Source organism: Aptenodytes patagonicus, chromosome 24 (assembly GCF_965638725.1).
Source record: "Aptenodytes patagonicus chromosome 24, bAptPat1.pri.cur, whole genome shotgun sequence".
Lineage (NCBI taxonomy): Eukaryota > Metazoa > Chordata > Aves > Sphenisciformes > Spheniscidae > Aptenodytes > Aptenodytes patagonicus.
Genome location: NC_134972.1, coordinates 6,145,708 through 6,161,918, shown reverse-complemented (window position 1 = coordinate 6,161,918; position 16,211 = coordinate 6,145,708). Strand labels below are relative to the sequence as shown.

The 16,211-nt window shown below is 52.9% G+C and overlaps 1 protein-coding gene across 4 annotated transcripts in view; it reads right to left on the bottom strand.

The window, feature by feature from the left end:
* OGDH (oxoglutarate dehydrogenase) overlaps positions 1-16,211 on the bottom strand; it is a 36,285-nt gene that overhangs the window by 12,724 nt on the left and 7,350 nt on the right. Inside the window, exons 3-5 of one of the 4 annotated variants that reach the window (XM_076359036.1) lie at positions 12,499-12,687; positions 6,728-6,818; positions 1,462-1,506 (exon numbers count right to left, since the gene is read on the bottom strand). In XM_076359036.1, coding sequence (XP_076215151.1) covers positions 1,462-1,506; positions 6,728-6,818; positions 12,499-12,687 — 325 coding nt within the window. Of the gene's footprint in view, positions 1-1,461; positions 1,507-6,495; positions 6,599-6,727; positions 6,819-12,498; positions 12,688-16,211 lie in introns of all 4 variants that reach the window. The other 3 variants (XM_076359035.1, XM_076359038.1, XM_076359037.1) reach the window with 3 other exon arrangements.

Sequence of the window (16,211 nt, the reverse complement as noted above, 5' to 3'; positions counted from 1 at the left end):
TTGTCTTTGGGGAAACTGAGGCACGGAGGAGGAGGGACAATGAACTCGCTGAACCGATGCAGCAAGGCAGAAGCAGAGCCGGGAAGGGGACTGGGGAGTCCCAAGACCCTTTTGAAGCAGGAGCCTGGCTAGAAGGAGGGTGGACGAGCGGAGCTGCCCGCTCCCAACAGGGCCAGGTTTCAAGGTGTTTTCTAACCCAGGGCAGGAGCCACAGAGGAGGCAGAGTTACCCCCGCTCTTCCCACCTCCCTCCAAACCAGCCCGATGCCTCAGCTGGGGTCTCTCTGGGAGGGTATGGGGGATGCCACCCCCTAAACGTTGCAGGGCAGCATAACCCACCTTCCTCCGGGCAAAAGGAGGCAAAAATTGGCCCCTACAGAGCTGACCCTCCTTGAACTTAATCTTGAAAGAGTCTATCCCTCACTCTCTGGTCAGGGATGGAGGATGAGCTGGAGACAGGGCTGGCCACGGCTCGTCCCTTGTGCAGCCTCGAGGACGGCGCTTGCCGGAGGCAGGCAACACCCACAGCAAGCCCGGAGCCGAGGTTTTCCTGGTTGCCACTGCCGTCCATCCCCTCCTCTGCCCACATCACCCTCCTGGACACTGCTAGTCCCAGGGGCAGGAATTAAGCCAGACCCTGGGGAGCTCAGCTCCAGAGCCGTGCCTGGGAGCACTGAACCGCAGCTGGCAGGAGCTGAGGGTTTGGCCCCACGTCTCCAGGACTTCTCTGCAATTCCTATCCAAACAGGAGATAGAGAGGAGAGAGAGAGAGAGAGAGAGTCCTGGAGAGAGGTGGCATTAGTACAGAGCATCCCAGATAAGCTGCTGGCTGGAGGTTTCAGGGAAGCCTCGGTAATTTGCTGTGGCTTCCAGCCCTGCAGCACAAGCCTTCGGCTCGCTCTGCCATGCCGGTTCGAACACTCAGGCACACTTTGGGGTATCAGATTTTACAAGCAGTTTTCAGGGCTCTAAGCATCTCTGCTTCTGCTTTGCTGCAACCTGCCAGCTTTTTTGACAGAGCTGAGTATTTAAAGGCAGCAATACCATCAGATGGGGGGAAGGCTAGGGATGAGCTGCCAAATTTTCACCGGGACAAAACCAGGGCAGAGTCAGGAGAAGACAGTTTGGATTTTTAGGAGACTCAAACCAATTGGTGAGATTGAGGCCTTGTAAAATTAATGTTCACAACAAAACGTGTACTCTAACAAGCTAGGCATGCAAACACACGGTATGGAAAAGGCCAGCGAGGCTCTAAATTGGGGATCTCTACAGGTGAAGCATCACTAACCAAGCGCCTACCTCGAGACTTTTAGTGGGACAAATTCAAAATAAACATGTTACAAAACTCAAGAGTGGTGCAAGACAGGAGGGGGACCGCTTTACCAGCTTGGTTCATGCCCAGAATAACCTATTCAAAGAGAGTCCTGCACTCCAGAGGGTTAAAGGCTCATTAATTGCATACCTCCTACTGTTAACACTCTCAGCCGCTCCTTGAACACTGCGAGATCTGGGGTGGGCAGGGAAAGGGGTGCAGAAAGGGAGAAGATAGAGAGACGCAGTCAAAGTTAGTAAAAAAAAACCTGGAACTGTGAAAACTAGTTATGGAAAGCACAAGTTAAAAAAAATACAGTATTTAAAATAGTCAAAAACCATCAGAGGCAAAAGGATTGGGATGGAGGATGACTACGCACTAGGCGGAAAAGAAATCCCGGTGGAAAGTCTGGTGAGAGGAGGGAGGAGCAGGGAGGGGAACGGGGGGGCATCAGAAACTGGGGAGCAGTTGAGCTGCATGGTTTGAGATGTCCTCTCGCGTGCACACCTCGGATGGGAGAGGGAGACCGCCCGGCACAGCACCTTCACCTGCTACAACCAAAAGGCATCTTCCCGTCAAGCTGCATCAAGGGGAGCGTTATCCTCTGCAGAGCAGGGAGCTGCCTCCCACCAACATCTGCCCCCGGAGGGTTTTGTTCTGCTCATCGCTACCGGGAGGATTTCAAGGTCACCCCCAAGGAGCTACCGCTGCTGCCTACACACAGGCAGGAGGGGGACTGGGGTGTTAACGAGCGGGCTGTTAATGAAGACCAACGGTGAGGCAGGCACGCACAACGTCGTCATTTCTCGAGCATGCTCGGCGCAGGCGGGAGCGCCAGGATGCAGTGCCGGATGCAGGCAGGGCTGCCGGAGCGATGGGCAGCATGCGTCACCGGAGCTGCGCTCCCCGGCTAGGTTAGGTAACCCGAGTGCCTCAGGTTCACCCGGGTTACGAGAAAGGCTTTGGAAACACTTCTCTTTTTGGTCAGCGGGGAAAAGTCATACGTTTAGGTGAGACATTTGGTTAGCAAGGTCTCAAACTGGGGAAAGGGGAGGTGGCAGTGCTCCCAGCCCATCTCCCTGCAGGGGCTTGCCTGGCTCTTCCCGAGCTGGAGAATGATTTCCATCAATTCCCCTGGGCAAGAGGCAGAAGCAGCTGCCTTCCACAGAGAGACAGACAGACAGACAGACAGACAGACGGATGCTCAGACACACAGCGCCTTCCATGCACCACCTGGATTTCAGCGTGCTAATGTATTATTTCCTTGGACAGGTCACATCAAGTTCCTGCAGTCATCTCGTCCTTGTTTTACACCACTTACCATGCCAGATCAGCTGCAGTGGAAGACCAGGATGAGATTATTTTGGTTTTTAAAAAGAAAAGACAAGAGAAAGAGGAATTTGGTGGCTCCAGCCCCACCACTCATCAAAGCGAGTACCTCAAGGCAGGCTTTCCCCCCCCCTTACATTTTCTCCAAAGCTCACACTGCTTAATCCAAAGAGAGCTTCCAAACCAGACACAAACCAGTTGCTAAACAAAAGGCAATTGAGAAGAAAGATCAATTTCCGAGATTAACCATGCAACTCCTTTGAATTACAGCACTGCCTGGCCACGGTTTAAGCTGTTGGCAGCAGAGCTCACACCACAAAAGCTAACCTTTAAGGATTTCACTGCTCAGAAAGAGGAAACGAGATTGTTTCCAAGTTTCAGAACCACTCCTGTCATTAACTGCTCTGTCAAGTGTTAAGAAATACTCTTTCAAAGCAAAAAAGCCAGCAGGATCTGCTTAGAAATTGGCTTTCTCTGCCACAAGCAGGCAACACCTGATCTTAGGCTCAGCCAGAGCTCTGCCCACACTCTGCACCAGCGCTGCTCTCCTCCCCTCTTGCTGAGCGCTGTTTGCAAGCTACGTTAGCCAAGTTGTATTTTAAGATCAACCAGATGAGGCTTTCCAGGATGAGGATACCAGGGGAAAGTCTATTCAGTATAAATAATACTTACAGCAAGATAATAAAGCTTCCTTTGATTAGACACAGCTATTTGAGTCTGGGGTCCTACCACGGGACACGACCCCAGCGTGAGCTAGCGGCTGATACCAGCATAGCTTGTTCCCAGGACTCGTTATTTCCTACGAATTCATGGATTCCTGGTCATTAAATCAACACCAGGAACCGCAATGACAGCTATCTTACTATGAAAGCCACAAAGAAACAGCAAACTTAATGCCTGGCTCAGACACGGAGATTGCGGGCTGAGATTCTCTTCCAGCCGATGCCTACGGACCAGCCATGCCTAAACACCTTCCACTGTGGCAAGCCAGGCTGGGTCATGCTGCTGGGCTCGTGACCGCTCACCCTGGGGGAGCAGGAAAAATGGAGCTTATACCACTTTACCCAGATTCTGTTACAGCTGTGACGATGCTGCCAGCCCAGCTCTGCAGCTGGGGCTCCAAGGGAGGACCTGTTCTTGGACTGCTTAGGGCTCTTGGGCTCTTCTGCCTCTGAAGCAAGGATGCTGCTGGAGCACACCTTGCTTCAGAGGAACCACACGGTCAAAGCAGAAGAAAAGCCCTCTGAACTGACTTTCGCCATTGAAGCAGCCCCATGAGTTCAATGTCCAAGTGGAAACAAGTAAGGAGCAGTGTCCCTCAAGGGTCCATACTGGGACCAATATGGTTTAATATCTTCATCGATGGCATGGATAATGGGATCAACGGCACCCTAAGCCGGGCTGCAGGTGACACCAAGCTGAGTGGTGCAGTTGATATGCTGGAGGGAAGGGATGCCTCCCAGAGGGACCTGGACAGGCTGGAGGAATGGGCCCGTGTGAAGTTCATGAAGCTCAACAAGGTCAAGTGTAGGGGTCGGGGCAATCCCCAGTCCCAGCACAGACTGGAGGATGGATACATGGATGGATGGAGAGCAGCCCTGCGGAGAAGGACTTGGGGATGCTGGTGGGTGACAAATTGGGGCCATGAGACATCAATGTGCACTCGCAGCCCAGAAAGCCAAGTGTCTCCTGGGCTGCATCAAAAGCAGCGTGGCCAGCAGGTCAATGGAGGTGATTCTCCCCCTCTACTCAGCTCTCCTGGGACCTCACCTGGAGCGCTGCATCAAGCTCTGGGGTCCCCAGTGCACGAAAGACACGGACCTGTTAGAGCGGGTCCGGAGGAGGCCACAAAAATGATCCCAGGGCTGGAACAGCTCTCCTGTGCAGAAAGGCTGAGCGAGTTGGGGGTGTTCAGCCCCCCCCAGAAGAGAAGGCTCCAGGGACACCTTACCGCGGCCTTTCAGTACATAAAGGGGGCTTACAAGAAAGGCACAGAGAGACTTTTTACCAGGGTCTGTAGGGACAGGAGAAGGGCCGAGGGTTTTAAACTGAAAGAGGGTAGGTTTAGATTGGACATAAGGAAGAGGGTTTTTTATGCCGTGGGTGGTGAGACACTGGAACGGGTTGCCCAGAGAAGCTGTGGATGCCCCATCCCTGGAAGTGTTCAAAGTCAGGTTGGAGGGGGCTTTGAGCAACCTGATCTAGTGGAAGACGTCCCTGCTGATGGCGGGGGGGTAGACTAGTTGACCTTTGAAGGTCCCTTCCAACCCAAACCACTTTGTGAGTCTATGACTTACTAGGCAGCATGGTAACTCTGCTCCCCACACCCGGCTCCCTTTTCTCATGAGGGAGAGCAGTCACTGCAACCACCTGCAGCCGGCTGGCTCTGCGTTTTGTGCAGACCCTGCTCTCCTCTCAAAAGGGAAACACGTCCATTAGGCACAGGGCTTCAGGGCTCTCCTCTGCTGCTCTGCTTCAGAAGGACCGTAGCGCCCACAGCAGAGGCCAAAACCCCTGAGCTAGAAAAGGCTTTCCTCACCCCTTCCTCTCCCCAGCCACTGGAAGTAGCTTCAAAGTCACCTAAAAAAAGTCTCCCTGCTCCCCTCACAGCGCCGACTACAATTACTTGTGTCCTCTCCTGCGCCTGGGTTCATGGCCACCACCTCTTCCCATCAAAACCTCCCAGGCACAGGGCTTGCTCCAACCCAGAGCCGGCTGGCTCCCAAGGCGCAGCCAGGGCTTGGTCCTCCGGACAAGCACGTCAGAAGTCCAGACCTCTGGATGAAGCAGCTTCCCCATCATCCAGCGAGCTGGGACAACCAAAACCTAATCCTTCCCTACCACTCCCAGTACACGTAATCCTGTATGAAGGTCCAGCAGGTCCAGGGCTGGTGTCCCTGCGCTGGCAGCTGAACAAGGAACCAAGATCGTTTACATGCATTGTACGCTCTGATCGGCTGTTTCAGTTGTGCGAGGTTAGTAATCATTACTGCTGCTCTACTCTAAGTTAGAAGCATGCCTCTCGAGCGCTCATAGTGCCAGGGTAACGACCCTTGGAAAGCACCAGCAAGGTGAAAGAGCTCAGCGCCGCGACCTTGTTCTAGCTAGAAGAATGGCAGCGTACTACAGAGATCAAATCTAAAGCACGTTGAGAGGTGCTGAGTTTAAGCACTTTCAGATTAGGATTTCAAGTCCTAGGCACCACGCACGCTTCTGTGCAACACTCATGCATCTTTCGCTCGAAGGCATTGGGATTTCCACCTCTCCACTCGGACGGGAATGCATCCCAAAGCTTCCTTGTTATGATCACCGGCAGGGACTCATAGCTCAGTCTTGGAAAAAGGGGGCAATTAAGGGATTTACAGATGCTGCAGCAAGCTGGGAGCGAAGGAGGGCAGGGCATCATCGCAGGGGCACACCAAGAGGCGCTTCTCAGCCCTGCAGAGACAAAGCCAGCCCATTCCCCCCAGCTCTCAGGGCCCCCAAGAGCAGCAAGAGGAGCTGAGGGAACAGACCTCCAGCTCTCACCAACGCAAAACCTCTCTGCTTTGCACTTCCAGAAGATGCAATTGCTTCCACCCCTGGATGAGCGAGTTCAATGACATAATTAATTGGCACCAGTTGGAGGAGAAACATGAGCCGAGCAATAGGGTTTTGGCACAAGACCCATTTGCTGTGACAGCCGGAGGGGGGCAGAACTGCTCCGCGGCAGCCGGTCGACTATAAATTTAGAGTGATCATTACTAAGGAAACTTAAGACCTTTCCCCCCTTACTGGTGAAGCAATCTACCTACAAAGCTGTGAAAGAGAGAGGAGCTCAAGCAATGCAGCACTAACTGCTCTCAAAGCCCTCACCCAGTTTGTCTGTGGATGTGATAATATCGGCTGGAAGGGAGGAGTCCAGATCTGCATCCAAGATGCCCAGTGGGTCGAGTTGTGCTACATGATGCCCTCGAATCTATGAAATGGGCCAGGAATGGAAAGGAGAACAGGTACCAAGAGGGAGAGGGGAAAGGGAGAAAAACAAAAGAGGGGAGGGGTAAAAAAGTTAAATTACATTAGAATTAATTTGCAGAGTAATTCTCACCGACGTTTGGAGAAACAGTTACTGGCGCATCATCAAAATTTACACAACTAATGCCGAGAGGATCAAGCTTTGCAATGTGATGACCCCTGACCTGGAAGCAACAACACAGATTAGTCATTAAAACAAGTTAATTGAAGAGACATTCCTTAAAAAAAAAAATCAAAAAGTCATGCACAGTTTCCCTCTTTACATTTTCTGCAGAGCCACCCCAATTTCTGGCTGCAACTAAAGGCTGGAGAAGTTGGGTTTACTTTCAACTACAGCATGTAGGTGTGAGTGCCACCAGCTGCAAGGACCGCTCTGCTCTGCCTGAAGCCAGGCTTCGGCAGGGCGGGCAGGGGGAAGGCTATCTCCTTTGCAGCAGAGACCTTCCAGAATTGAGGTCTGAGGGTCGCCCACCGCTTGCCTGGTGTCCAACCTGAGCACCTCCTCTCTACAGATGCAGTAACGTCACACCGATGGTTTCCTCCTAAGCATCATAGCAAACGAAGAGGCAATTTTCCAGATTTTGGCAGATCTAGGGGCTCTCCTGCCAACGTGGCAGAGAAAACAAGTGTTGCCACCAGCAGCAGTAGCTCCTGAAAGGCAGAGGAACGTGTCTGAGGAACACCTGCCTGTCTGTGCTATTAGAGGTCAGCAGCTCACAGCATCCTTTGGGAGAGAGGAGCCTACAGCAGGTCTTGGAGCACTCATGTCGCTCTTCTGGGAAGGGGCAGGTGTGGAAATACCAAAGGGCTTTGGCACCAAGAAAGCCTTGACGGCTCTTGGTGGCGGCAGTCAGGCCAGGAGTCACCAGGCTGGGTTTGAATCTGCATCGGGAGCCACAGAGAATAATGAGAGGTAACAAGGAGTTTTGCTTTTCGCCTTCACAGGAGGAGGTGCCCCCAGACAGACCCCACCACATCTCGCTGGCCAAACTCAATTCACCTCAGTGGCCAGCCCTCTCCAGTTGGCAAGGCACCGTTTATTTCTTGACGGCTTCTGCTCTTGAAGCTTCAGGCTCAGCTACACTGGGAGTGGGGCAGGAAACACTGCCATGGTACAGGGTGCGCTGCCTTCTTTGTGCTGTGAAAACGATACTCCTGGCCACCAAATCTGTTACCAGTTAGAAAGATCACTCGTATACGAGGGGATTACTAAACCTCTTGTACAAACCAGACATACTGATCTGACCTTATTTACCAGAAAGGCATTCCTACTAAGAGTATCCCAAGGGGATTTTAGGAAAGGATTTTTGTGGTTTTACCAGCCAAAGAGCCTGAAATCAGCCATCGACGTTAAGGCAAACTGCTAAGAAAGCACCGATCCCCGCCCATGCTCTCTGCAGGGCCAGATGACGACATGCCCGAGCACTGGTGGCCACGTGGAAAGCTGTTCTTCTGGGCCAGCTTTGTCCGGGAGCTATTTGCTTGTCTGTCTTGCCACGAAGCGCAGGGGCTAGGCCATCATTCAGCAGTCAGCAGGACGCAAGCTCACCACGCTGTTCCCCACGGCCAGGATGCTCTCACCGGGACCAGGAGACCACTTTGTCCGGCAAACGGCTTTGAGCTGGGGGTGCCCAGTGGCTTTGAGGTCAACTCAGCAGTTTGCAGGTACGCAGCAAATCCTCAAATCAGTGTGGGAGCGAGGAGAAGGTCTTTTCCCCCACAGGAGCCGTGCTGCTTGTTATTCTCCACGTGCAACGCAAGCCAGGCAGATTGTTTCCCCCAACCCAAAACAGCAGATATTTGCAGGAAGCATCACACTCGCAGGCCCCGATCCTGATAGGGGACTTCAGCCACGCGGACATCTACTGGAAAAGCAGCACAGCGAACTGCAAGCAGTCCAGGAAACTACTGGAGTGCGTTGAGGACAACTTCCTAGTAGAGATGATGGAGAGCCCGACCAGAGGAGAGGCACTGCTGGACCTGTTAATCACTAATGTAGCAGAACTTATCGGAGAGGTCAAGTCTGGAGGTAGCCTGGGCTGCAGCTGCAGCGATCATACCCTGGTTGAATTCTCAATCTTGAGGGGTACAGGACCCGTAAAAACTAGAGTCAGGACCCTAAACCTCAGAAAGGCAAACTTTCAGCTGTTTAGGGCGCTAGTGCGTGGGATCCTTTGGGAAACTGCCCTCAGAGGCAAAGGAGCAAACGAGAGCTGGGAGATATTTAAAGATATTTTTCTTAGGGGCACGAGCTCTCAATCCCAACGTGCAAGAAGTCAGGCAGGGGAGGCAGGAGGCCAGCTTGGCTAAGTCAAGACCTCTTAGCCAAACTAAAACACAAACCCAAAATGCATAGGCAGTGGAGGCAGGGACACACATCCTGGGGAGATGATAGGGATATGGCCCAGGAGTGCAGGGAGGGGATCAGGAAAGCCAAGGCACAGCTGGAGCTGCACTTGGCTAGGGACATGAAAAATAACAAGAAGGGTTTCTTCAGGTACATAGAACAACAAAGAAAGATGAAAGAAACTGTACCCCACCCCGATGAGTGAAACGGGAGACCTGGCTACAACCGACATGGAGAAGGCTGAGGTACTCAACAACTTTTGCCTTGGTCTTCACCCGCAAGTGCTCTAGCCACACCACCCAATTCACAGAATCCAAAGGCAGGGACTGGGACAATGAAGTACCACCCACTGTAGAAGATCAGGTTCGAGACCATCTAAGGAACCTGAAGGTGCACAAGTCCATGGGACCCGATGAGATCCATCCATGGGTCCTGAAGGAACTGGCAGATGAAGTTGCTCAGCCACTAGCCATCGTATTTGAGAAGTCGTGGCAGTCCGGTGAAGTTCCCACTGACTGGAAAAGGGGAAACATAACCCCCGTTTTTAAAAAGGGAAAAAAGGAAGATCCGGGGAACTACAGGCCAGTCAGTCTCACCTCTGTGCCCAGCAAGATCATAGAGCAAGTCTTCCTGGAAACTATGCTAAGGCACATGGAAAACAGAGAGGTGGTTGGTGACAGCCAACATGGTTTCACTAAGGGCAAATCGTGCCTGACAAACTTGGTGGCCTTCTACGACAGGGTTACAGAATTGGTGGATAAGGGAAGAGCAACTGACATCATCTACCTGGGCTTTTGCAAAGCATTTGATACTGTCCCGCACAACATCCTTGTCTCTAAAATGGAGAGACATGTATTTGATGGGTGGATCACTCAGTGGATAAGGAATTGGCTGGGTGGTCGCACTCAAAGAGTTGCGGTCAACGGCTCAATGTCTGGGTGGAGAACAGTGACGAGTGGTGTCCCACAGGGGTCCGCACTGGGCCCAGTATAATTTAACATCTTTGTCGGGGACATGGACAGTGGGATCGAGGGCACCCTCAGCAAGTTTGCAGATGACACCAAGCTGAGTGGTGCGGTTGATACTCTAGAGGGACGGGATGCCATCCAGAGGGGCCTGGACAGGCTAGAGAGGTGGGCCCATGTGAACCTCATGAAGTTCTAGAAGGCCAAGTGCAAGGTCCTGCACATGGGTCAGGGCAATCCCAAACATGGATACTGGCTGGGGGATGAGTAGATTTAGAGCAGCCCTGCGGAGAAGGACTTGGGGGTATTCGCGGATAAAAAACTGGACATGAGCCGGCACTGTGCGCTCGCAGCCCAGAAGGCCAACAGCATCCTGGGCTGCATCCAAAGCAGCGTGGCCAGCAGGTCGAGGGAGGGGATTCTGCCCCTCTGCTCTGCTCTGGTGAGACCCCCCCTGGAGCACTGCGTCCAGCTCTGGGGCCCTCAGCATAAGAAAGACACGGACCTGCTGGAGCGGGTCCAGGAGGGCCATGAAGATGATCAGGGGGCTGGAGCACCCCCCCATGAGGAAAGGCTGAGAGAGTTGGGGGTGTTCAGCCTAAAGAAGAGAAGGCTCCGGGGGAGATCTTATAGCAGCCTGCCAGCACTTAAAGGGGGCCTACAGGAAAGGTGAGGAGGGACGCTTTATCAGGGAGTGTAGTGATGGGATGAGGGGTAACAGTTTTAAACTGAAAGAGGGCAGAATTAGATTAGATATTAGGAAGAAATTCTTTACTGTGAGGGTGGTGAGGCACTGGAACAGGTTGCCCAGAGAACTTGTGGATGCCCCATCCCTGGAAGTGTCCAAGGCCAGGCTGGATGGGGCTTTGAGCAATGTGGTCTAGTGGAAGGTGTCCCTGCCCATGGCAGGGGGGTTGGAACTAGATGAACTTTAAGGTCCCTTCCAACCCAAACCATCCTGTGATTCAAAAAGAAATAATGACTCGGACATGCAACCACAGCTACAATTAAGAAGCCATCGCTGATGCTGCAGCAGAGCAGGGTCACTGCTCACCTGTAATTACAGGGACAATCCAGCTCGATCCAATTAAGAAGTTAATTGCCTGGTCTTTTAAGTAGATTACCCATCACAGGCAGGGTTTCCTCCTGCCTTCCTACTCTTTTGTACCTCCATATACTGTGCTGAACTTCCCCACCTGGACACCCCACTGCAGCTACAGCCCTAGCGTGATATGAGGATAGGAAGGGAGACAGCTGCAGACAGCTTAGAAAAATACATCCAAGAGCAATCACCTCCCAGCGCTGCCATTCAGAGACTGAGGAAGTGACGGGAATGCAGACGAGGTTACAGATTTTGTGTTCAAATCGCTGACTTGGAGCTGCTGCCTCCAACTACATCAGTCACCACCACTTGTTTGAACTTGGCATCTGCCCGCTTGTTCCACCAGCAAGAGCTGCACGGCCTTTAGAAATGGCTCACCAGGATCCACCCGAGCTGGAGAGAGCTGGCCGGGTGGTCACCTCCCATGAAATCAGCCACAAGGGAAGACGCAGGTCCTCACAAACACGTCCCAGCTTCCCCTTCTTAAAGAAAAGCAGGACAGTGCCCCAGCGTTGATGTCAGCATCTCGACTGCGGAGGCGGGCAGGGCAGGACAGGACCACTTTCTTCAAGCCAGAGAGCCGGGCCAAGGCTGGGCAGACCTTTGGACTTGCCCAATGCTGCAGTTCTTGCCTTAACCTGTGGCCTTGTACGTTGGATTCTCCCCATACCTGAGCAGGAACATGACCTGCAGCGGGTGCTTCTTTGCAGGAATATGTGAGCAGACCATGGTCACACCACCACAGCAACTGGGTTTGTTAACTTCTCACCACGGCCCCAATTAAAGCCCCCACACTTGACAAACCAGAGTGCAACCAAAGGTGAAAGGATGACACAGATGTAGAAACACATTTAAATGTCCTCTCGAATTAAAACATTGGCTGGCCATTCCCTAGCCAGAGGATGTTTCCTTCCTGCTCAAAACTTGTTTCTCCCGAAAGGCTGACTTTGGCAGCATCGGTCTGAGTTGCAGCCTAGTGGCACCACAGCCCTCTTCCAGGTCGCAAAGCACAAGGAAATGTTTCCTGAACTTTTGTTTTAGAACCTCAGAAGTTCTCTCAGCAACACGGGGAAAGTGGGATGTGTGTCCCAAGCCACTGCTGAGCATGGCAGGAGCCCACAGCACAGGAGAATCATTCCAGAAGCCAGCAAACCACTCTGCGCGGAGAAGACCTCCCCCTCCCTGCCACAGTAATTGCTCTGTTTGGGTGACAATAGCTTTAATCTTCCTATTGTCCAGCAAAGCATCAGCTGAGCTTCTGCCCCAACAGATCAGCAGCTCCTGTTAAAAACCAGGCAGCCCAGCCTGCCTCCTGCACGCTCTCCATGCAAAACACGCGCATCAACCGCACTGACTCCAGCCCACCTCGGCCACCACATGCCCCTCTACAGAGGACATGCTCCTCCTCGGCGCAAAGCCCGTCTCCTTACCTGATACGCCCTGATGAGAGATTGCACTGCGAGATGGTCCTCCACCAGTTTATCTACATTGGGCTGTGCTTGAACCAGGAACTGGGCTTGGGACAGCGTGGAAAGGGTGGTACTCAGTGGAGGGGGGCTTTGGTAAGCGGTGCCTGGAGCAGCTCCAGCATTGGCGTTGCGAAAGAAGATGTCCCATGACTAGGAAAAGGGAAAGAAGAGAGGTGACAGGGTCATTACCCGCAACCCAAATACCTCCTCACTCGAGGTTACTGGGGTCTCAGCTCTATTGCCACAACGGGGAGTAAAATCCCCCGAGGGCAGAGCTGCCTCCTCCCCTGCGCCCCAGCTCCATGCAGCCGCTGCCAAAGGCACCCACCTGCCTCGGACAAGAGAGCACTAAATCTCTCCCACTATTCCAGTTATGCCATTATCCTACTTCCCATCCATTTGGATTGTTTCTTTTGGCATGAGACTGTCCCCAGAGTCCCCCTCCCTTGGCAGCAGCACTCAGGACAGGACATGGGTGACACCCCTCGCCCGGCTCGGCTCTCGAAACCACTACTCTGAGCAATGAGCCACAGCCTGGTCTTCAGGCTCTTGTTTTCTTCTCTCCAGGGCAGGAGACTGTCCTCTAAATACCCACAATATTTTCTGAAAAATATTTTTGCCCTGTAATCAAATACACCTCTTCCTCTTTTCCGTGGTCTAAATGGCCTGAGACCCAAGTCCCAGCGTAAGCCGCGTAGTCCAGCCCTCAACCAGCAATGGCTTTTTTCTTTTTCTGTCCCTTCTTCAATTTTTCCCCATCCTTTCAGCGACACCGATGCCAGCGCTACGCGGATACTACTGTGCAAGCTCTCCCCTGCCCTTAGCAAGGCAGATATAATCTCTGCTCCTGTTCCATTCTGCAGATGGGCATTTCTAGCTGTTAAGAAAACAAAGCTTTGCAAACAAACAAACCCCCCAAAAAAGCCCTCGACAAACTTGGTGTAACTTTGTGGTACTTATCCAGCACTGCCTGAAGAGCCCAGAGGCATCCCAGGCCAAACCCAAGTTAATCTGTCTACTTGGAGAGGCTGCAACGGACCTGGGGAAGGGGAGAGACCAGCAGAGCAAAGTCCAAGCCACGTCCTCCCGTCATGCTCTCACCCCTGCCCGCTTCCCACGTGCCACTGAGCGATAGCAAAGGACGACGGCAAGGCAGAGCGGTGTCTGTGTGCCTGCCCATACCCGAGACACCAGCTAGAGCAAACAAATCCCGTCAGATTTGCACGCTGGTTTCAGCCCAAGGGTCTCTCCACCAACTGGGAGCAAGAGCCCAGCGCTCAGCACCCTGCACATCCCTGAACCTCGTGGCTGCGGAGAGCACCAAACCCAACCTCGGTGATGCAGAGATGGGCGAAGCGCTGCCCAGCCAGCCCCAGCGTGTTTAAACCAAGTTGAAAAGAGCCGTGAGAGCAGCTCCAGTGGTGGTTTGGGGCAGAAAAAGCAGCTTTTGCACCCTGGTAGCAGGGTAGAGGGAACTGAAAACCTGACCTTTGCCAAAGGAGCACCGGCTCTCCCCCTTCCCTGGAGCTCCTCCGGCTGCAGCGCCCATCACATGCCCCAGGAAGCTATTTCCAGCCCGGATTTACCCAGACGCCCCATCACACGGCTGCGCAAGGTGATTAAATTTAGAAACAGGTCACGCTGAAGGAACATAAATAAAATCTGGAACAATTTGGCACCGTAACTTATAAACAATAGCTCCCCCAAAGGACAAAAAAAAAACCCAAAACAAAAAAATAAACCAAAAAGCAAAGACAGAAAACACCCGACCCCCTCCTGATTGCTGTCTGCTAAAGGAAATTACAGTAGGAAAAGGGTTGTACAATCCTTACTCCTGGCCGCTGGTGAGAGCAGCCCAAGCCCCTTCCCTTCCCCAGGCTCACAGAGCTCACGAGTGCCCCAGAAGTCATCGGTTCCTGCGAGCGGGAGGGACGAGCACCCCAGGATGGGCTCCATGCCCTTGGGATGGGGAGGAATCTGGCTGGCTGCTTTGCTCAGTGGTTTAAGGTTGTTTAATGTACTGGAAAATAAAGACAGGCAAGAGAAAGGGAGCATCTGCTAGCCCAGGGAGGGGGCTGGCAGCGGTGCTGGGGGGCCAGAGACAGAGCCAGGAGGCAGAGGTGTTGCCTTTATGACCTCCTCCCTTCTGACATTCAACAGTATTAACCTCTTGGAGATGCAATTTGCTTCCGTTTTGAAAGAAAAAGTTCATTTTAAGCTCTCCAAACAAGATGCGGCACCGGCTCAGTCAGCTCAGGCACTTTTACTAAATGCTTTATTGCCCAATGTAATTACAGAGTATTTCAGGCTACCTGACTGCAGGCTTTGCCCCTGCCAAAGGCTGTGGCCCTGAAAAGCGCTATAAAAACGTCAGCTTTCAAGTTGCCAATGTGGTTTTGAATTCAAGGGTATTCAAGGGCCACCCTGGGGGTTTCTGGTGACCCACGGAGGTGCCTTGGGAGCTCACGTATCCCATGGGAGAGGCTGAACAGCCCCATCAGCATTATCCTGCTTTATCACGGGAAGGAGGACTTTGCCTTAATCCAGCACTTGCCAAAGGTAACAGCAGTAATAAAGCTCACTGGGTTATTCCCCTCCGGCCCTCTCTGTGCCCACAGCAGCCCTGCAAGCGCTCCTCCAGCTCTCATACCCTATACATATAATAGGGTATAATATATATATATATAGGGTACAAGAGAGCTCAGATTCACCTCATTTTTACCAAGAGGGCTCAAAGCTGGTATCTTCCCGCTCCTAAGTGCGCAGGCAGCCCGCAGGTATCAGCACGTGAAATACCAACCCCAGGTCCCTGCTGTGACTGTCCCACAGCCAGGCATCCCACCACGGCCACGGCACAAGGTGTTAACCCGGACCAGCTTTCCCAGCGCTCCTCTGTGCCACTGCTCATACGCCAGCAAAGCAGGACAGGAGAGCCAGCTGACTGCAGCAAGCCCGGATAGTTCAGGCTTTAGAGGGATTTTGAGCTCAGCTCTGAGAGCGGAGCTCACCGCAGGCTTCTCTGTTGAGAACATCCCCAAAAACAGCTCACCAAGTGAAACCAGCATCTTTCACTTCGTTTATCACTTGGTTCCTGGAGAAGGCTGTGGGTCCCAGCCTCCGCCACAAAGCCAGCTTGGAAGTCAGGCATGCATGGCAAGGGGAGAGGGGTGACGTCTCCCACCCGCCGCCGGGCACCTCAAATTGGGCTGGGGCTGCTCCAGGCTGGGAGGTGCACAAGGGAGACGCGGCCTCTACCTCCAGCTCAGGCCCTGCTCCTTCTCCTGCCGCAGACTCCAGGGGACAGAAAGCACCAACCAGACCCGCTCCGCATGGTTGGCAAGCCAGGCAGCACCTCCTGCTTTAGCAGGGAGGAGGTATACTCAAAGCTTAAGGCTGGAAGAGAAGGAGCCCGAACCAAATTTACGGCAGGTAACTGCTGCTGAGAGTAGGGGGTCAAGCAGCGATCGATCGGTTCATGCTCTGCACATCGCCTTGTCCCTTATCAACAAAAACAAGGACCTTGTTTATGAGCACCTACAAGGGTGGGGCTCCCACCACCTCTCCAGGCCCCCAGTCCAATGTTTATGGTGAAGAATTGCAAGTGTGTATTAGTCAGCCCTGGAAATCAAAGTGTGCTTAGAGAGCAGTGCAGGAGCTGACATAAGACTTTGCCT